Source organism: Monodelphis domestica, chromosome 1 (genome assembly GCF_027887165.1).
Source record: "Monodelphis domestica isolate mMonDom1 chromosome 1, mMonDom1.pri, whole genome shotgun sequence".
Taxonomy (NCBI): Eukaryota; Metazoa; Chordata; class Mammalia; order Didelphimorphia; family Didelphidae; genus Monodelphis; species Monodelphis domestica.
In genome coordinates, this window is record NC_077227.1 from 206,965,246 (window position 1) to 206,988,087 (window position 22,842).

Consider the following 22,842-nt stretch of genomic DNA (forward strand, 5'->3'; position numbering starts at 1 on the left):
GTAGTCTGTTCCAATGTTTAATAACCCTTACCGTCAGGAAGTTCTTCCTTATGTCTAACCTAAATCTCTCCTGCTGCAAACTAAGCCCATTTCCTCTAGTTCTGTCCTCTGTGGAGATGAAGAATAGCTGATCAGCACTCTCTTTATATAAACCTTCAAATTCCCCCTCATCCACATTCTTTTTCCCATATACACTAAAACTTCAATATACCAAAATGCTTAAAGGGGATGAGATATTTCAATTTAATTTTCTGATTTCTATGGATTTTCCAGAAAATTTTTTTTCTTTCAACTTCTGTTGATAAATCCTTCTAAAATGTATTATTAGTCAACTGTCCTGCCTTAGTAGAGGATAATAAAATATAACTTGTTACTTGATAAATTAGATATTACAGAGATTAGGATGAATCCTGAATATCAATGATTATTATATAATCTTGAAGTTGATATAAAAGATGACAGTCACTAATGCCAGGTTATATCCTGAAACCTTTTTTTTTTTAAATTTTAAATCCTTAATCAGAGCTTTTTTCTTTTGGATATTTACTCCTCTCTAATATAAATGGAGTAGAAAGATGACAAATGAGAGAGAAAATTCTGGTTAAGGCTTCTAGCCAACTGGATTCTGATTAATTGAAGTTTTAATGTAAACAAATAACCCCAATCCAGTGCATGATTTTCTATTTCAACCCTCCACCCTTCCCATCAAAAATTTCCAGAAATAATCCCCTTATCCTATAGTAATAATAGCTCATATTTATATATATAAAATGTTTTTAAGTTTATAAAGTGCCTTCCTCACAACAAACACTGTGAGGGACACAGTTTAGTCTTATCTTCATCTTAGAGAAGAAAAAACTAAGGCACAAATATTAAGATATTAAGTTAATTGCCTAAGGCCACACAGCTAATAAGTAGGAGAGTTAAAAACTGAACCCAGGTATTCTAAAGCTGGGTATAGTATTCTCTCTGCTACTCTATGTTAAATATAAAACAGCACTCCAACAGAAAATAAGAGACGCAGGCCTCCCTTCCCTGCTTCCTCCACCATCTCCTGAGACAGTATTTATATCTAATACCCCAAGCTATTTAGAACTTTCTCAAATATCTTATTTGCTAATTATTTCTCTTTTAAGACTGTAGCTATAATTTATCCCTCCTAACATAAACATCAAACTTAAATATGTTATATAAAGGTCTGACACAACACAAAGGGGGGGATAGGTATCTGTCAATACAGTAGAGCATCATGCTGAACTAATTTGTATAACATCAGTAATTTAAATTTTGTTTTGCTATAAGCTTGCCTAGTAATTTATAATCTATTTTGTGTTTACTTAGGTTTTAACCCTCAACTGTATTTGTATTATCTCATTACTTCTCTAATTTGTCCCACTTATTATAGAGGCAATGTCTATTTGAAGATATAATTTGCCCTACCTGATGAGGTGCAACCAAAGACTGAATGGATTCTGAACAGTCCTAGCTCTAACCACTTTGAAAAATCACTCTATGTAACTCCCAAGGATGACCTCATGTCCCTTCCCTTCTCAGTGTCCAGTTATTTGGAAATCAATGATGTTTCATAATTATAGTGCATGAAAATGGGGCCAATGAAATGGGGACTTTCATCGTCAAAATCCTTAAGACTGTGAGACAGAGAAGGAAGAATGGAGAAAGAATGTGAATGAGAACAAGGCCTGGCACTATTATGAAGGTAAAGAAAAATGGGGCCCCAAATGTCAATGTTCCCTTTTCAGAACACAAATTACCTTACCTACAGAATCAAATCAAAATGTATAATTGACTTAAAACTGTATCCCTAGAGATTTCCTCACCTATTATATCTTAAGTCTCGTTAGCAGGAAAAACCCATTCACTTTCTATCCCTTAAGTAGGCCTTTGCCCTATCCAGACTCCAAATTATTAAACATAACACCAGTCCCTGAAAAATCAAACACATCTCTTATCTTTCTGCTAAAATGTATTTCAGAGTCTTTAAAGTGATCTCCTGTAGTCTTCCTAGATGTCTCCTGCAAATCCTGGCCTCCTTTAAATTTTTCTTCTTTCTTTGAATATCTGGCATTTATTTATATCTCTAACAGGAAGTCCAAATTTTGGCTAATGTTCAACTAATTTTAACATTGTTCAGGAGGTCTGGCTAATGTTAAATATTCAGAAAAATAAATAAACTTGCTCATTAACTGGGTTTATAGACATATCTTTGAACTGCTGGCCATTAATGTTGCTACTTTCATGACAATGCTGCCCAATACAGTTTGCTCTTCTAAGAGTGAATATCAGCCAAAAATCTGTAGTTAATGTTCAAATGTCACCTTAGATAAAAAAAGTTTGTACCTTAGCCATAATGGATAAATTGGTGTGTTTTTATCAGCCACTCATATTTATATCTACCCTGGCCTTCCTTCCCTCTTAAGAGACTTAAGACTTAAGACTTTCTGATGGTATGGAACAAATCTTTCTCTTAACTACCCATGGTTTTCTTATAACATAATTGCACCTTTAATTTGTGGTCAAATGGAAAAGATGAAAAATGTCTAGAAACTGCTTAATGAAAAGTACTTGACAGAAGACCTGGTACCACCACCTACCCGCCCTCAGATGTCCCCTGAAAAGCCACAGTCACCTTTATCCCCTCTTCCATCAGTTTTGCTATGGTCTTTACCTTGAAACCTTGTATAGGAAAGATGTCACACTATTTAGAAAGAGGCAGATTTGCTTTTTCTCCATTCATTAATTCAGGGTCAATTTACACTTGCTCTGGAGCCTCTATGACAAAGGGGACCAACCAAAGGCTTAATAAAGAGGCATTGCATCTAGATCCCTGGGAAATGAGGACAGTGGTCTCACCCTCCTCTTCCTCGCTGCTCCCAGGAGGACCATCTGGCAGTTTAGAGCGGCTGGCTAGCTTATCATTGGCCGTGGCCATGGTGAGGAGAAAAGCATAGCCCAAAAACAAGGTCTTGTTGTGCGGTAATGGTCCCCTCTGGTCTTCCAAAGCTAATGGCTCTCCAGCATGGTCTCCACTTTCACATGGACTCACAAACTCTCCTACTCCCATTGTACCTGAGTAAGAACAAAAAATACATTATCATAGAGAATCTCAACTTTGCACTAGAGCCAAGGAACCTAGGAACACATAGTAGGTACTTATAAAAGTTCGTTAAATTGAGTATATCCTACTTGCCTGAATATGAAGTAGTATACAACATTCTATTCTATTTTGTTTAGTTCTGAACATGTTACATAAGTAAAAAACAAAAACAACTATATATATTGAACAAAGAATTTAGTTTTTTAAATAAAAATCACAATAAAAGCAATTAATATACTAACATGCATAAAATGAAAAATCTCTCAGTACACAAAAATAATTAACATTTTTACATGGCCAAACCAAACATTTATTGGACTAGCTGGTAGAAGAATTGAGTCATTAGATCTTTGTCCCGGGCAATGTCTGTTGATTCCCTCTCTCCTATTCTAGAGAACCAATATGTTGTTTCAAAATTCAGTGTCTGTTCTGTTACTTTTTCTAATAGCTAGGAGGTGGGGTAAACTTGTTAGCTGAGAGTTTATGACATATCCAAATTTGTTTAACATCCTTTGTTCAATTTTCCAGAAATAAAAAAAAAATTAAGTGCCTCTGTCAGGAAAACTAACTGCAGAACTCGTATGAAAATTAAGAAGACAGATAAAATAGGAGGCTAGAGAACCTTGCTTCTAGGGACATTTTGCACCCAAATGATGACGATACAAGGAACAATCCTGAACACAAAAATTGCTATGCTTTTAATAAAATTTAATAATGTAGTTTAATCAAATTGCTTTCCTAATTCACAGACTAAAGGACTAAAGGAATTTGCTGGGGGTAAAGAGATCAAAGATATCCCTGGAACATGGAACTTAATAAAAGCCAAGTAATATGCAATAATGGAAAGGTTCTGGACAGACAATGGACATCATGAAGGTAATGAAGTTCCAAGTTTTGAGGGCAAATGAGACATCAAGAAGCACACTATATAAATGTTGATTTTGAGCCTTTGGACTTCATCCCCCAGAAGTCCCTTAGTATTTCCCAAAATTCCATTTTCCTCTGTTCCCACTTTTTTTGCTTGATTGTATTTAAGTGACTGTAACTCCTCCCTCCTCATCCTCTTTTGAATCTGCAACCCGGCTGAAGTCAGGCAGTTCTTTTGCTTTAGTTATTATTAATAAAACTTTATAAAGTATAATATTTAGTTATTGATTATTAACTTTAAAACCCACAGTATGGCTTACCACGAAGGGATTACGAATTGGCAAAAAAAATTTTGAGCAGATAACCTTATCCATCCATCATCATCTATGTGACAATTAACAAAGGCAACACATGATCTCCAATGGATCTAGTGACAAGGGTTTTATAAGCAAGATGTTCATGGGCTTATACAGTGATATTTTGTTCTTCAGCAGAGGTAAAGGTAAAATTAAAGATCAATATAGGCAAAACAGAGTAGCTTAAAATGATTAAGTATTACAGAAAGGTATTGACTAGATTAATACAGATAAACAAAAAAATTTAAACCTTAAAGCAATCAGTAAATACAATATAAACAAAGGTGCAGGCAGTGCAGTCAAAATCTTTTTCACCAATCCCAATAGACTTGTTCACTATAATAGGAAGAGAATAAACTCAAAATAGTTAGCAATAAATTTCCAGATCTCTTTTTAAAGTTTCCTTCCCTTCCCCCCATATTTATTATCCATCTAGATTTCTTTTGTCAGAGCTCTGAATTTCCTCATAGAAGCACAGGGCAGAATCTACTCTGCATGTTGAGAGCAGTTAGGACTTTTAGAACTTTGTCAAAATATTTTAGGTTGGTTTGTAGTTTAAGCAAGCTAGCTTGTGGCAATTTCCTGAGGAGAAGGAAATAAAGTGGGAAATCTCCAATGAAAAGGAAAAATCCCAGGAAAAGAATTAAGTAGATCCAAACTGCACTTTTTAGCTCTACCAACTCAAACTGTTGTTTCAGAGTTTCAAGCATGCTTTGCAATAGCATTTTTACTTTGAAAGACACTGAATGGGGGTTTGTTTAAAGAATAAACATAAAGAAGCAAAACTATATGGGAAAACAATAGCGTATTTGCATATGAGAGAAACAATACTTCTCCTTGGTATTTTGGGTCAATAGAAAGGAAAAAAAAATCAGGCTTATTCCCCCAAACTGACTTTAAATGTACAGATTTGGAACTAACTGTGACAAATATCCATCAGTTCATAGTTGTTGTTGTTTTTTTTAATGTCATACAGCAACTTATGTGAAATATGATAGTAAGTTCATTTGCTATTGTAATTAACTGATCTATTGCGAATTTTGGGGACTTTGGTACTTCATTAAATGTGCATTATCTACTGTGTTAGTTTTATTCTGGAAATCATTTTGTACTCACACATGGCTGCCAAAGTATGTCACTGATTTTAAGCTATATATTTTTGATTTTTAAAACTTAAAAAAAAAAACTTTTTATTGCATGTACAATATAGTATCTGAGTTTTATTTTTTCTCTCCTTTTTGTATTTGAAGCACATGTCAACAGTACTGAGATTTTTCTTTAATTCTTAATTTTTATTTTGCAGTAATATAAGTTTTAAATACATTAATGCATGCCCAAAAAGCTTTAGACTATAAAAATGATGCCATTGATTATTTTAAAAAAAATTTTTTATGGGACTTTGCTTCATGATTCTGTCTGATTCCATAAGAAGAGAATACAAAAAGAGCCATTGCACAGTGCCAAAGAAGCACAAAGCTAAACCGCCTAGTGCCAATCGAACACAAGGTCAAAGAGACCAACAAATCCTGATGGGATTGATATAAATTTTGAGCCAAGACAAGAGGGCTTGAACTTGTTTGGGGTTCAAGGTTGCAGCTGTTTAAGGTGTTAAAGGCAGGTCTTCCTTTTCCCACATTCTACCAAGTATCTCAAATGTGGCTCCTACCTGGCTCCTATAAATCTAGTTCCTTTTCTATCTTTCATAGTGTGGCAAACTTTCTGTAGTCCTAGCTACTGATTGGGTAAATGCATAATTGCTTAAATCATTTAAACTGGACTCTGATTCAAGGACCTGTTATAGAGTTGTTTTTCCTTTATTTAGATTTTTTTAGACATAAGACTTTTACATTTTGTATTTCATCCACAAGTTATTTTTCTCTTTTATTTGGGGTTTTTCATGTTTTTTATTTTCTTTTCCAAATTGATTCATATACCTCATAACTCAGTCATGCATCCCTGAGTGATCCCTGTGTTTGTTATTATTCACCTCAGAGGGGCCAAGTTATTGTTGTGAACTTTGATTTAGATTTGAGCAATTTTAGGATAAGAAACTTGCTACCTCCCAGAATCCAGAATGCCCCATGAAGATAGATGCCTGCAGAGACCACATATTGTACCAGAAGATACAGAGTGAACTTTGGGATATGAATTGAACTATGGGGGGGTTGAAATGCCTTTGTTTTGAATGTATATTCTTATGCCAAAGGAGACTTCCCCCCAATTTGGCTTTTTATCAACCTAGTAATCATTGGTTTTGTTTTCTTTTCCTCTTCTCCACAAATTATTCCAATTTTTAAGTTATGATATTTCCATGATCCTTTTGGGGAAACTGGTTTCCCAATAGGATCACAGGGTGATATGTATAAATGGAGATTTTGAGCCTTTGGACTTCATCCCCCAGAAGTCCCTTAGTATTTCCCAAAATTCCATTTTCCTGCTTCGCCACATTTTGCTTGATTGTATTTAAGTGGCTATAACTCCTCCCTTATCCTCTTTTGAACCTGCGACCTGGCTGAAGTCAGGCAGTTCTTTTGCTTTAGTTATTATTAACAAAACTTTATAAAATGTAATATTTATTTATTGATTATTAATTTTAAAACCCACAAGACATATCATGAGAAAGTGAAAAAGACAAACTTCATCTCCAAAATATTGCCCAGAGTCAGCCCCTTATTCTCCCTGACTGCTCCCCTCCCATCTCCTTCTAGAGGGCACAAAACTTTTTAACCATTTCAGATCTTACTGCTATACCCTCTTTACATTGCTCTGCATGGAATATTGAGGTGAGGGGGTAAGAAGAAAGTGATTAACTCCTCAATGAGTTAAAGTGCCCTAAAATGGGAGACTATATGAAAGTATTTTATATTCTGTATAGCTGAAGTATGGCACCAAAGGCCACATAATTAACACTACTTTTTTTCAATACTTTCATTAAATTTTACCAAGAATATTACCCTTTGCATGCCATATAGGAATCTGGAGTAATATGAAGGAAGAAAATTTACCAGGTTTTATTGTGGTGGACTTGCGGCCTCGCTTGGCAGGAGAACGTTCTTCTTCAGAGCATATCAGTTTCCTCTTGCCAGAAAGCAATCCCATGGAGACTCGGGGGCTTTCAAGGGTTTTACGTGGAGGTGTGGTGGTGGCACTGCTGCTAGAGGTAGTAGGGGTACCCGGAGAGTTGAGGTTACTTCGTCGTTTCCGCTTACCTTCCACCAAATTATCTATAATCAAATAAAACAGAAAATGAATTAGTTCTCACAGATTAAGGGCCCTGAACCCTTCCCCAACACCTTTCACTGTAGCATAAAGCACATTCTAGGACCATTACATCTTTTGTTTCACATCTCCATGGCTGAAGATTTGTTTTATCTCTTACTGAGCTGAGGAGGCAAGAAGAACCCCAAGGATTTACTGGAAGGTCCTGGGAGGGGAACAGAAATAGAGAGTGGCCAAGGAAAATGCCCCTGATCTCCATCTAATCAGTCACAAATAGATATAAGAATAACAAAATCAGTGAAGTTTTGCTCATACTACCAAAAAAAGAAAAAAACCAACTGCCTTCTAATGCTAATACAAGTTTGATAAGATCTCTTGATTTTAGCTGCACAGAGAACACATGATTTACCTAAGCTAATGTCTGCTGCCTTAGTGAGGGGTGTTACTGGTTCATATGGACCCAGCCCGAATTGCTCTCTCAGTTTGTTTCCTTGTTCCAAAGACAGGATAACTGCCATTCGCTTGTACCATTTCCTTTGGCCTTCTTTTTCGATACTGTAGTATAACTCCCCAGATTCTTTTCTGTGTCCTTTTACCACTCCTAGAAGAAAGACAATAAAGGGAACCTGTTGTCAACAACATCATTCCATGTAGTCAGACTTGTGCTCATTCTGTGTTCTGCCCAGTGAGCTTAAACCAGATGGTCCAGACACTTGCTAAGTTGGGATAAAACTAAACATTTGCTATTATAACTAGAGCATTCCCAGTCAAAATACATTCAACTACTACGTGGGGGTTGGGGTAAGGAATGATTGTTCTAGGGTGCCAGAAAGAGGATCCTTGTATGAGAGCTATTAAAGTTCTTTTCCAATTCGGTATTATTGACTTTTTGGTGATTCTAATAGTTCTCTCAAAGTTCTGATGCATAAACAATAGCTAACTATATAGCTCATTAGTCCTTTTGGACTTGGTTTCTTTGGGAAGCATACAATAATTCTTGCAGGCAGATATAGAGAGTGTGGGCATCTTAAGAAACCATAGAGAAAGCAGACAAGGAGAAACTAAGGCAAACTGGGATGAAGCCGAAATATTTTTCCTATCTGCTCCTCTAATCATTCCAATTAGCCTCATTGGTCTGACTCAATCTCTTAAGGGTCCTTCTTAAGGTACCTTCCTAGAGGATTTTTTTTTAAGCTAATTGAACAAGATGCTTTAAAAAAATAAAGGAATCATCACTGCACCCTCAAAACCTACAATCAGAGGAATGCATTTTGTTCTATTTCTACAAGCCTATGTTAGATTATAGAATTGAAAAAAAGCTTATTATTGACACACAAGGAACTTACTTTTAGAATCCTCTAGCACAGACAGATGTAAAAAAGAATAGAAAAGAGAAAGGAAGACTCAGTTCTGCCCTCCGTCATAAATTTCACCCATCCCTTATGCTCAGCCTCTCTTTTGTTATAATCCATCCTGGACCTCACCAAACTATAGAACTCAACATGAGAAATTACAAGACTCAAAATAAACACAAGAAAACCAAGAATTAACCATTGTAAGAGCCACATAATAACTGAAAGTCTTATAAAAAGAAACAAGAATTAAACAAGATACTGGAATGACTTTTAGAAATAATTTTAAGAATTCAATAGGATTAAAGCAAGCTATTTTCTCCAGCATTCATGCTGGACACAAGAACATCTGTATCTTTGGAAAGGCCTAAATGTGGAACTTTAAGAAATGTTTTCTTACCTAAAACAAAGTATTCAGAATTTGAACCAGTACATAATTTGAACCAAAATTTTGGTATCCATTTTGTTACATATATTTGTAGAATTCAGTCACAGGACCAAAACAAAACCTAAAAAACTCTTATTGGTACCATAAATAGCCTTGCCAACAAGAACTCTAGGGTGAGGAAGCTTATTCCAAATTGAAAATGGCAGACAATAGGAACTCCAAAGAAAAGACTCCTAATCAAAAAAAGAAGACTATTGCCTGGATTCTCAGAAACAAAGTAATTTTTTTCCCTTTTAAAAGATAAGAAAAACTCTGGGGAAGGCAAAAATGGTTCCAAGTAACAAAATGAACAATGACATATTAATATCAGGTTAATCCACAAAGCAGGAACAATAAAATGCACAAAATAAACCTGTTCCCTCAGAAAGCTATATCCTGGAAGCAGGGTAGGGGTGGGAAAAAAGTCAGTTCTGTAAACCAGAGAAGCCTGGAGGTATGTGTACCAGTGTATACATGTGTACACACAGGCAAAAGTGTGACTTTTTCCTAAGTGCAGTTATTAGATTTGTTTCTGCTGCATTCATCTACCTGGTTCCATCAAATCAGACAACAAGTCAAAAACTAAGTAATCTGAGTAGCTAGTTTGGGGTGAATAAAATTTCTGATCTCAACATAATGAGTGGTTAGATTGGGATAGCTTTTCAGTAACTGATGAAAGAACCCAGTGTATCCAAGGACACACTGAGCTGTTAACAACTTTGCTCCTTTCATTACCTGCACTGAAATACTCATCCTCCGAAAGGGCTGTCACTTCTGTCTCCAGTGGGATAGGGTCACACAACAGAATGTCTTTGCCCAATACATCACACTCGTAGCCATCATCAAAAAGCAACTTATATTTCCCAGCTCCAACATCTCGTGTTATTTTCCCAGAATAAAAATAGCCATTGGAAGACCACTTGGCTACAACTCGGAGGCCTACAAAGCTGTTTCCTGAAGAAGAGGAGTCTAGGCCATCAGAAGGGCCAGCAACGACTTGCAAAGGTATCTCTGGTGAGTCACTACGACGTAAGATTGCAGTACTGCCATCTGCTCGTTTGTTGGCATCTGGCGTACGGGGTACAATACGGGTGAAGGGTTTATCATCTGGTGAGACGCTTGTTGAGATATCCTCCACACCAACAGGGCTAGGCAAAGCTGTTTCTCTGAAAAGGAAATGTAGAATGATAAAGTGAGACTAAGATGAAAGACAAACAGTGACTCCTAATTCTTCTAATTTAAAGAATGGGATGAATGATCAGCCAATGATCTCAACAGTCATAAGTATGATCTTTCAAGTGTTCTCATTCTTAGTCATATCATACAACTCAAAGTGTACCCCCTGCTGGGTTACCATATACTTTGAGAGCTTCTTTTTACTCTATCCTCCTCCTATTTTTATGAACAAACCACCAATTAAGTATCTTCCACACTACCCAAATACCTGGTTCCCGTTGTCCGAGAAGGTGGACGGCCCCTTCGTCCTCTGCCACGAGGTGTAACTGGAGTTTTTCCTCCCTGTCTGATGCCAAGGCCTTGATCACCATCCTCTTCACACACAGGTGCCCCTATCTGAGTGACCCCTTTTCTAGGACTGTAGAATGAAGACAGGTTAGTCAGAGAGCATATATTAGGGAATTCTTTCTCAAAGTCTTCTCAAAACCCGCAAGGCTACATATGCTAGGCTGCATGCCAGGCTAACATATACTAGCCCTTAATATCAATAATAAGCTAGTTCAAATCTCAGTCACGAAAAGGGCATGGGTAAAAAGAGAAAGAAAAAATGCAGGATTTTCTCCATCTCTATGATAAAGCCAAATGCTCCCTAATAAAATTCTGGGTATAACCATCAAATTTAGCAAACTCACTTCTACCTTGCCCTATCTTCCATTATCTGCATCAGAGAATAAAGAACCAGTGTGGAGTCACCACCCCAAATCTCTGTTGCACTCCTAATAAAAATAATGGATTTTAGAGTTGAGAAAGGCAAATTGATGTAGTGGGGGAAAGGCTCTGGATCAAAGAACCTGGGTTTCAATTCTCATTCTGTTACTTACTATTTGAATGAACTTGGGCAAACAATCTAATCTACCAAAGGCCTCAGTTTCCTCATCTGCAAAATTAGTGGTTTAAATTCTATAATCTTTAAGGTCCCTTCCACTTCTTAGTCTAAATGATCCTATGGTTTCCAAAGTGGTTCCTTAGAAGCAGATAGAGAGGCACAGGAATAACACAACCCCAACATTGCTAATATTCACATATCTCCCATACCTTGCCACCAGGAGTCTACTGGGGTCTCTAGTGTAATGAAGGGAGCTACTTTAAAAACAGCCTGTAGCTTCACAAGTAGTAGTGATCCTCTTAACCGATTAGCTAAAAATACCCTAAATAATAATCACCAACTGTAACAACCCAAGAGTACTGATTTAAACTGTGGGTCTGGCAAAGATCTTTCTAGCTTTCCATCTGCCAGTCCCATTATTCCCTTTTCCTTATGAAGTTAAATGTTTCTACCTCTCAGACTCCTCACCCCTCCCTCCCCAAACCCATGTCTCCCTCTGGATACAATGTCTGCACCTCAGTTTTCCTGGGCCTCCTCGTGTGCTGGGTAAGGCAAAATCCGCAGGTTCTGGCCCACTTGTTTTCCCTTTGAGGAGTCCAGCCCCCTTCCCTGAGCTGCTACTGCTATGTGCAGCTGAGAGACCACTGCTTGCTCCACTTGACATTCGGTTCAAGCTGGATGCCTTGGAGGAAAAAGAACTGATATCCCCTAGGTCTCCTGAGGAGCCACCAGTTTGTGATGGAGATACTTCAGTCTCACATTCCTGACACTCTACCACTGGTTCTTCAGCCTCCTAAAAGGAAGAAAAAAAGAGAAAAACCTATGAGGGATTAAGGCAATGCATTTTAACTGATAAATTAAGTTAAAATGAATGATAGCAAAACCTAGAAATGGCAAAAAGAGAAATCTAAACAAATGCTAAAAAGCTACATCAGTAGAACATAGAAGTTTTTTTCTGTAATATGCAAAACAATTGATTATTATCCTTTAAGATATAACTCAAATGTTGCTAAATTATAGTAAGAAATTGTTGAAAACTTACATATCTGAGTCTGATGAAAAGGCAGTGGTCTAAAAGGCAATGAACTATTGAACTTGGAATGAGACTAAGCTTGAGCCCTAATTCCACTCCTTGCCAGCTCTGTCATCCTTAATAACCTGTCAACTCACTTTTAAACCTCACTCTCCTCAGCTATAAAATGGAGACAAATAATCTTTAAAGTAACCAGCTTATTCCAGTAATACCAGAAGTATTACAAGATAATAGAAATAAGAGTTTTCAAGTCGTCACCAACCAAACTCATTGTACCTCAGTTTTCTCATCTAAAAGGTTAAAAATTCTCTCAAAATCTCCTTGTTTAAAGGTAAGACATTGGGGACAAATTTACTCTGTGATCACTAAGGGGAAATAAAATGGTATGAGAGTATATCCTCTGGCTGCCCAAAGTCTCACTGACCTCTAAAGGAGGTCAAAAAGATCTTAAAATAACTCATGTTGTTTTCTTACCAATGACAAAGCTTCTTCATCTATGGGAAACGATACTCTAAGGTTCTCTACTTCAAGTATTATGGGTAGCTAGTGCAAGGATTAATATCTCCATTTTATAAATGGAGAAATAAGGCTCAGAGCTAAGAGATGGATTGTACTAGAAAGAGAAATGGAGCTGAAGCTCAAACCCAAGTCTTTTGCTTCCAAGTCCTATGTTATTTACATTTCACCACAATTCCTTAGATTAGATATACATATTTTCCAGGGCAAGTATGGGAAGGAGGAAGTAATCAATTAAGGTGATCAGTCTAAAAGAGGGTGTGGCTTTCCTCATTCTTGAAGTGATATAAATATGACAATCGAAAAGCTTCCAATAATTATTGGGAGAGGACAGTTAGGGTGGCTCAGTGAATTGAGAGCCAGACCTAGAGGACAGGAGGTCCCTAAGTTTAAATCTGGCCTCAGACCCTTTCTAGCTTTGTGACCCTAGACAAGCCACAGTATTGATTCTAAGACAAAAGTTAAGGACTTAAATAATAATAGCATTATCATTGGGAGTTATTTTGTCCAACTATATGTCAATAAATCTAACAATCTAAGTGAAATAGATGAATATTTACACAAATAAAATGCTGAGATTAACAAAAGAGAAAGTAAAAGTACTTAAACAACCCTATCATTGAAAAAGAAACTGAACAAACCATCAAAGAATTTGTGAATTTTAGATTTACTCCATCCTGCTTAGTCTTTAGAATTCTAGCAACCAGGAATGTATACACCCCCACTTAATGATTAACTGTGAGGAGGATAACCTATGACCGACATGTGCTAGCAAGTGACAAATCAGAAACAACTTACAGACCCCCTGGGCTGCCCTTAGCCAAGCTTAAGCTACCATTGGTACATGTGAGAAGCAGGAAGTGATGTAAAGAACTGCCTATATTTTGCGTCACTTCCTCTCTCTGGGCTCTCTCTCAGGGAGGTTGGGCTCGCTTGGCGACGTTGGGAGCTCTGGGCAGTGTTTTGGTTCTGTAGCGTGGTTTAGGTAAGGCTTCTTCCCTGAGTGATGTTGGTGAGTGGTTAGGCTGATTCCTCCTTTCCTTGACCTCCTGAAAAGGCATTATCCTCTAATGAAGCCCCTCATTTCAGAGGAGACCTTGTGGCTGGAAGCTGAGCTAAATTTAATCTTCTGAGAAGGCCCCTTGGCTGAGGCCTCTGAACTTCCCTTGGGTTAGGCTAGGCCAGAGAAAATCTTATACCTATCCTCTCTCTTCTTCTTCTTAATTTATTCCTTCTATTGTAATTAAACCACCATAAAAACCCCAAAATGACTTGAGTATTTTACTGGGATTGAATTTAAATCCCCAGCAACCACTAATATAATATATTCAGTCAACAACCCTAATTTTTTACCCTTAACAAATTGCACTAAAAAAAGGCCCCAGGATCAAATGGATTAACAAGTAAATTCTACCAAACATTTGTTGGAAATATAGGGGGAAAAGGAATTCTTTCAAATTTCTTTTATGAGAAAAATATGAAATTGATACCTAAACCAGGAAGGCCTAAAACTGAAAGAAAAGTATATACCTACATTGGCAAACCTATGGCACATGTGCCAGAGGGGGCTGTTTTTCTAAAAAAGCACCCAAGTTAATGCCTTACAGAAAGTGGCAGGCTATCTCAGCATAATTCTGAAGAAAATAACTTTGGGGGGGGTGGGGGAAGGCTGATATAAAACATAAGAAGAGATACCAACAGAAGCCAATCTCTTTCACACCTTGGGGGGAGGGTTTACAAACATAAGTTTGCATTAAATATTTCTACAAGTCAAATATTATATATACTAGAGAGTACATGGTGTGGTGGACAAAGCTGGCCTTGGGCTCAGGAAAACCTAAGTTCTATGAGGTGAACTGACTGGGTGATCCCAGGTTGAGTCAAGCTGCAGAGATAATTTCTCATATAGTTGAAATCATAGGTCCAGTCAAAAAAAAGAATCCAAAATATACAATGAATTGGCTCAAGTACATAAGATCAAAAGGCACTCCCACAAAATAAGTAATCAAATGTTATGAGCAAATAGTTTTCAGAAGAAATGTAAATAATCAGCTACCATATGAAAGATTACTCAAAATCACTAATATGAGTAATACACATCTGAACATCAAGAACAGCAACACAAAGTTCAAGAAGATAGATTCTGGCTTTAAAACTTGCTGTATGTGCATGTGGTTAAGTCATTTGATCCTTCTGTGCCTGAATTAACTTACCTCTACAGTATGGAAAAGAATTCTCCCACTAATATCTCACAAAGCTGCTGAGGAAAGTACCTTATAAAGCTTAAAGCAATCTATGTGAGGTATTGTTATTATGAGAGATGTCTATATATTTGATGTTTGATAGATTTCACCACCTTTAGAGGTATAGTTTCAGGTAAAAGCATTAGTTCCCAATAATGGACCTTTTAATGGGTTCTCAAAATAGCCAGAGAAACTGAAAACTATGCTGAAAAACTAGATACAAAAGGAAAAATATCTCCTGCCTCATCTCTCCAGTTCTGAATCAGACTCAACAGCAGAAGTTCTAATATATGATTCCTTCACTATGTCCAATTTCAGCCCTAGCTCTCAGGTCAGTATGCCACTTTTACCAGAGCAACAAGTGGCAAAACATGATCATTAAAAACTCAAACATTACACCAAATCTGAAAATGAGCTGTCAACTTCCAAAAACATGGACTTTCAGGAACTTATTCCCAACATCCAAAGCTGGAGAAAGAGGCTGGTAGTCAAGAAGACCTGGGTTCAAATCCTACCTTTTATACTTAACAGCTAAGAAACCCTGAACAAATCAGCTAACCTCTTCCCAGGTCCAGTTTCTTCATCTATACAATGAGGGCACTGCACCTGATGGCCTCTAACCTCCAATCTAGCCCTAAATCTATGATTCCATGATTGGGTAATTGTGAGAGACCAAGGGGTTAAATCCCCACCCCACCCTCCATCCCACACAGGTGCAGAGAAAAGAGCAACATAACCTTGAGTATAATGATGTGAAAGCAGAGAGAAAACTCCCTCCCTGGCTCCAGAAGCCAGGCTCTAGTCAAAATTATTTTTGTTGACCATTTGCTTCCCTTAATGAGCTACCTTGGTAGAAAGTAGATAAATATGTGTATTGCTTCTGGCTGAGGGGTTGGAAGAACAGAAGCCTGAGAGAGCAAGCAGTAGCCTAAAGCATGCTGATAGAGTAACATAGTGGATTAAAGCTAGATTGTTAGGAACATGTTGGTGACAGGTGCCAGCCTTTTAACTCTTCAGTAACCCTCACCCCTACCTTGTTCTGAGACTCTGTGTGACATTCTGGCCCACAAGACATCGTGGTAAATCATTATAGATAATTACAACAGGTGCTTTGCAAAAATGTAAATGAATTTTTTAAAAATCTGCATATAAATTCTAGTGTATTACCAGGCTTAAGAGTCAAAGGAATTGGGTTCTATTCCCATCTTTTCAACTTAGTACCTGTGATCTGGAGCATTCCCCATCACCAGTACTCTTTTCTCATCAACAAAATTACAGAGATAGGGTGATCTCTTAATGTTCATTTCAACCTTAAATCCAATGATCTTATAGTAAGGTTTTTAAATCATATATAAAAATTTAAAATTGTAATTTCTAAATCTTGATTTTACAAAAAAAGGAAAAGATAATACTGAGAGGTTAACTGACAAGCCCAGGGATATATAGGAAAATCAGGAGCAGGCAAGATATAGAAATTAGGAATACTAACTTCTAGCCTTCCATGGATATCTCTGAGCTACTTTACCCTTTCATTTTCTGATACAAACATGAAGAAAACAAAGTATCAATACCCAGATAAAGGGGACACAGGAAAGCGATAAAAGTAATAAAAAAATTGATAAAGAATAATTTTTTTAAACCCAGGTGGACAGTCTATTGAGTGAAATTTGCCACCCACATCTAGTGTATTATTACCTCAGTCACCTTTCGATCCACTTCTGTACCATCTACATAATATACATCAGTGATAACACGTGTAATTAGTGTGCGTACTTCACGGATAGTTCGCATGTGGCGATGTAAGACCTGGCCGGGTGGAGGCTGAGGCAAGTCAAATTCTTCTTCTCCCTATAATGTTGAAACAGCAGAACAGAAAAATGACCACATCACCACAAATGGATATGACTATGACCCAACCAATTCAAAATTATCCAATTAATAAGTTTCATGAAATCAGAACACAGTAAAACTACGATGATTACTTATAGCTAGAACCAGATATGAGATTTCTCCCAGGGTTTAAATATTGCATACTTAATCTAAGCAATAGATAGGTTGCCTATATGCATTATACCTAACACCTGCAAAATTTGAGCAATGGAGAATCTTGTTTATAGTCCTATTATAAAGAAAAATAATTATTAATTCAAATAAAACTTTGTGCCTTTATGAAAGCTGACACATGAAAATACTAAGTAAAGTATGGCTCACACTAGGAAATAAGGCATATCATTCCAAACTGTTCTGTAATTTCATTGATGCAGGGAATTCCTGATATATAAACCTCCTGAATCCACATACATGGCTGCAACTTGCAATTTACAGTCTCAGAGAAAGTTGCCTGAGGCACTGAGAGATAAACCGACTTGCCTCTGGTCACATAACTGATATGTGTCAAAAGCAACTCAACCTGGGTTTTTCTGACTCCAATGCCAGGTCTTATGTACTATGCCATACTGTCCTTTATAATTTTTTCAGTTAAAAAAATTTTTTTTCAATTAACCCCACCCCCATTCTACTATGAACATAAGCAAAGTGTTGGTTCTGGAAGAAAGCTTTCCCTCAATTGTTACATTAATTTAGTTTCTGTCCAGTTTGAAGCTGTTCCTATACCCAGGCAAAAAACCTTTTCAAATTCATTATATTCAGAAGCTTTGTTTCTAATATGAATTCTGTGGTGAGAAATAAGGTCTGAGTTGTAACTGAAGTTGTAACTGGTAGAGCTGTAGAAAGAGCAGGGCTTTGAAGACAAATAACCTAGGTTCCAAACACAGCCCTGACACAAGCTATTTGTACTTCCTTAAGTCATGTAAGCTCTGAAACCTGAGTTTCCTTGTGTGTAAAATAAGGGAGTTAGTACTAGATAATGTTTGAGTTTTCCTTCCAATTCCAAACCTATGATTACTCCCACATTTATTACATAAGAGTTCTTTTAACTACAAATCCTAATAGCTGGTAAGTTGTAGCCTCTGACATATATTTGTGAAATTCAGTATGTCATAAGGAACTACAAAAACTAAAAAAAAATCACTTAACTATAAACCTCACATGCTAATAATTACTTCTTCTACAATATCTCTTATATTCATCATCCCAGTCTTTTCCCTTGGACTTTTACAGTAGTCTCCTAATTGGTCTTCCTGACTTGCTCCAATACAATATATCCTCCACTGAGCAGCCGGCATGATTTCTGCATAAAGTGTAGTTCCAACACTGTCTCTCTCCATCTACACACACACACACACACACACACACACACACACACACACACCACACTCAAAAAAACTCCAACTCTTCTTTCTGGGACCAAATAGAAACTCTTCTGTCTGGCATTTAAGACTCTTTATAAACTGGTCCCAGGTTGCCTTTCCATCCTTCTTACACATCAATCTCCTTTAAAGATTCTGAAGTTGAATCAAACTGGCCTATTCTCTGCTCATCAAACATTACATTTCTCACCTCCATACTTTTTGCACTGATTGTCTTCCCCATTTTACATCTCTCTATTTCTTAGAATCCATGGTATTCTTTAAAAACAGAGCTCAAGCACCATATTTGACATGAATCCAGCTGCTAGTACCTACTGTACCAAGATTACTTTGTATCTCTTTTGCAATCCTAATATACCTACACATGATATTCCCTGTTAGAATGTAAGCTACTTGTGAGCCGGCCTGGTTTAACTTTTGTCTTTGTATCTCTATCTCTGTGCCTGACACACAGAAGCATATTAATGCTTGTTGATTTATCAAACACTTGTTCAAAGCAGTTCACCCCTGCTAATATTGCTTTTAAAGTTAAAAGAGTTATACATGTCTCTTCAGCTGCTCATACCAAGCCTTCATAATATGTCCTCTTGTTGCTATTGCTGAAAATGAAATCACTTGCCATGAGGGAAATAAGGCAGAATAAAATAAATTCATATTTTCTACTCTTCATACCTAAAGTGGGGAAAATGTGTTAATAAAAGGCTACAGTCTCTAAGAAATCTTAAGAAAGATTCCAACACAAAGGTTGAAATTTTAAACATATTATTCACAGGCACTATGTAACAGGTAATAGCAATAATAGCTGGTATTTACAGTTTGAGGGTTTGCATTTTATATTTATAAACTCATTTGATCCTCACCACAACTACAGGAGACATTTACTATAATTATCTCCATTCTATATAAGATAAAATTGAAGCTAAACAAGATTAAGTGACTTGCTCAGATTCACAGAGCTACCAAGTATCTGAAGCAAGGTTTGAACCAATGTTCTAGCCACACTAACACACTTCTTCTACATGGTATAACTATATGCCAGATTACCCCAAGATTACAAAAGAGTAAGTAAAAAGACCCCATAGCATGTGTTCATTCCCTAAATGCAATTAAATGACTATTTAAGCAATTTGTACAATTACCAAAGCCATAAAATGGGAAAAACTAACATCAGCATAAAAACAGGTGAGAGAGAAAAAAGAGGAAAGACCAGACAGAAAAACTAATGTTGCTTTCTCTCTTCACAAATACCTCTCTGAAAAAAACCTGTATGAGAGGAAACAATTTCATTCTTGTTCACAAATGAAGGGGACGAGCAATGTCAAAGAAAACACTCCTTTAAATGCAGAGAAATCTTGGTTCCAGGGGCATAAAATTTAAGGACAAAGGAATAAGTTAATTTCCACTGATAGACCCAAGTCTTACCAACAATGGACAGTATTAAAAGTTTTGATGTCTGGTTTTACTAGTGTTCAAAAGGCATTAAAAGATTAAAGGGATGAGGGCAGCTGTGTGGCTCAGTGGATTGAAAGCCAGATGCAGAGACAAGACGTCCTGGGTTCAAATCTGGTCTCAGATACTTCCTAGCTATGTGACCCTGGGCAAGTCACTTAACCCCCATTGCCTAGCCCTTACCACTCTCCTGCCTTAGAACCAATACATAGTATTTATCCTAAGATGGAAGGTAAGGGTTTAAAAAAAAAAAGATTAAAAGGACGAGTCAGTCACCAAACTGAGGTAAGAAATCAGGTTTCCAGATTTTCAGATGACTGCTCTGTATTTTAAGTAAAGATCAAGTCTACCATTGTTTATAAGGAAAGGGGTAGTATGGCAAACTACACAAAAAGCTGATCCTAGAGTCAGAAAGGCCACTGTTTTACCTCTGATAATAAATTGGCTGTCTGACATTAGGTAAGTCACTTAACTTTGTATGATTGAAAAATCTGTTACCCTAAAAAAGAACTACATATGCCAAGAGTCCACTGACTTACCCCTTACAACTTCCTATGACCCCCAGGCAACCCCACTAAGTTGCAGAATATATACCCTTTTGAATTGCTAGAATTTCAGGTGTATATAAGAATTGGAAGTTTCCAACTGTCACTCTATACTCTCTCTCTGGGCTAGTCAAGGTCAGGAAGGCAGTTTTCTCTTAGCTCTCTGGCAAATTCCCTGTGAAACTCTTGGGAATACCAGATTGGCAGTTTGGGAAGAGAGAGGTGACTGGTAGTGGCTGAAGTAAAAAGACTGACTGAAAGAAGAAAAGAAGATCTTTTTCTCTAATCTCTGTGAGAAAGCAGAGATAGGACAGGCTTTGGCCTATCCAGGCAGGTAGCCATTCCTGCCTCAACCAGAAGCAACTTTTGGCTAGGCTGGCAGTACAGCAGTTGAAGAAATAGCATCTTGAGATAGTATTTTTTTAAGACATATAATTTTATAAAGGTATTAGAAATAGGTTTTATTTAGGTAGTAATTGGGTTATAAGCAGTGAATGAGAGCAGGTCTGGTTTACCAGAGGGAAGTGAGGGCCCTTGAACTGGGTGTGGTTGTGAGGTACTACCCCATTAGTATTAGAGATATATCCTATTAAACTTTTTACCTTTCCTACAACCCTTTAATCCTTTTTAAGTTTTAATAAATAGAGGTTATTTTATATATCTGTCTCTGAGACTGTTTACAGCCAGTCTATTTACTAGGCCCACGAGCCTAACAACTGCTCATCTTCAGTTATTAAGGCTCACCTTCATCAATCACCTGACCTTTTTACCAACAAATAAAAAGAGACTATACAAATACAGATACAGTTTCACTATTATCCTTACAGTCTGGCAAGCTGAATAGGACAAACTTGATAAAAATTTAACTTTTCAAAAAGGCATTTTTTTCTTTAACTGTCAGGGCCAAATAGCTAGGTCTCAACTGTGAGTCATTGTAAAAAGGCTAGATCTCAGAATTCAAAAGGGGAACTTTTTTACTCTGCAGTTCCAGCGCAGTTCCCTCTAGGGGGAGCTGTTTCCTAACACAGGCACAGCTAGCCAAGCAGTTTGTACAGTGAAGCAGTTTGCAGGGCTGCCTCACAAAACAAAATGTGGCTATACTTTTTTGATTTGACTTTTTCCCCTGGACTATTTTTAACCACTATCCCCTTATAAATCAAAGGGATAGGGATACCCCAATGTTTAACAGCTCTCTTATCTATAACATGCCTTGATATTATTGCATACCTGCCAGCAATGTTATGCTTCCTACTAATCCTGTGTATAATGAAGCAGATGGGTTTCTTCCTCTTTACCCAATGGAAAATGCTGATTGAGAAGAACATAGTAGTTAATGAACTAAAATTAAGGGTCACTTATCTGGAAAGCAAGCTTAATAGGACTGACACAGAGAATGAAGAATTAGTTAAGGCACAAGGGGCAACCAAGCTAGAAAAAGAAACCAAAGCACTAGAAAGTACTCTGGCAAATTTGTTTCTGCCAAGGGAAGTGCCAATATTAACACCCGGGCACCAAATATTAAATTTAGGATTGCCCAAGGAATTCTCCCAATCAGATATAGACTCTTTTAAAAAAGGAACTCCAAGCTTTGAGGAGGAACCCATTGCAGTGGTGAAGAAATTTTAAAAACTACTTAAATAGTATGACCTGAGTTACTTGAATTTTGATATTCTTTTGGATGAACTTTTGACAAAGAAAGAAAAATAGATGATTATTAATTACACAATTAGAAATCCCTCAATAGCTAATTGGCTTTCCAAAAATCCAAATTGGGAGGCAAATTCTTTTGCAGAGTACAGAAAATTAGTAAGAGGAAGGAAGACCATCATACAAACAATGAAGAACTATTCCAAAAGACCAGGGACATGGTCCAAATTTGAATGCATCAGGCAGGAAGTGGGAGAGACACCATCCACTTTCCTGGATAGGGTGACTGACTTAGCGTAATGTTGGATTGGCCTGGATATTTGTCCTAACAGGGATGTCTGCCTTATTAAACAACAATTTGTAAAGAATACATGTCCCATGATCCCAGGTTATTTTAGATCAAACTGCCCCAACTGGGATTAAATGCAACTGGATGAATTAAGAAGAGTTGCTACTTATGTTTTTCAAAATGATAAAGACAAACAGGAGATGAAAAGAATTTGATAATACAGGATTTGCAAAGGGAGGTTAAAGAACTTAAAACAAAAACTGAATAACAATGATTTGCAAGAAAAAATAGTAGCAGTGGTCAGGGAATACAGACCACCTAGATCAGTATGTAACAATTCAAGAGGGTTCAATAACTAAGCCTCTCATTGCTACTTGTGTGGGAGGCCTGGTCACATGATGAGGGACTAACAGGTGTTTTGGCAGAATTTTAGAAATTATGGAGGAAATTATA

General features: G+C 37.0%; 1 protein-coding gene across 4 annotated transcripts in view; it reads right to left on the bottom strand.

Moving 5' to 3' along the window:
- The window catches only part of TP53BP1 (tumor protein p53 binding protein 1), a 210,370-nt gene that overhangs the window by 4,173 nt on the left and 183,355 nt on the right, over window positions 1-22,842 (bottom strand). For 3 of the 4 annotated variants that reach the window (XM_056810349.1, XM_056810348.1, XM_056810351.1), the window contains 7 exons: window positions 16,886-17,038; window positions 11,914-12,191; window positions 10,781-10,930; window positions 10,072-10,502; window positions 7,967-8,158; window positions 7,344-7,562; window positions 2,872-3,087 (listed from right to left, as the gene is read on the bottom strand). In XM_056810349.1, the coding sequence (XP_056666327.1) occupies window positions 2,872-3,087; window positions 7,344-7,562; window positions 7,967-8,158; window positions 10,072-10,502; window positions 10,781-10,930; window positions 11,914-12,191; window positions 16,886-17,038 (1,639 nt within the window). Of the gene's footprint in view, window positions 1-31; window positions 109-2,871; window positions 3,088-7,343; window positions 7,563-7,966; window positions 8,159-10,071; window positions 10,503-10,780; window positions 10,931-11,913; window positions 12,192-16,885; window positions 17,039-22,842 lie in introns of all 4 variants that reach the window. The other variant, XM_056810350.1, reaches the window with a different exon arrangement.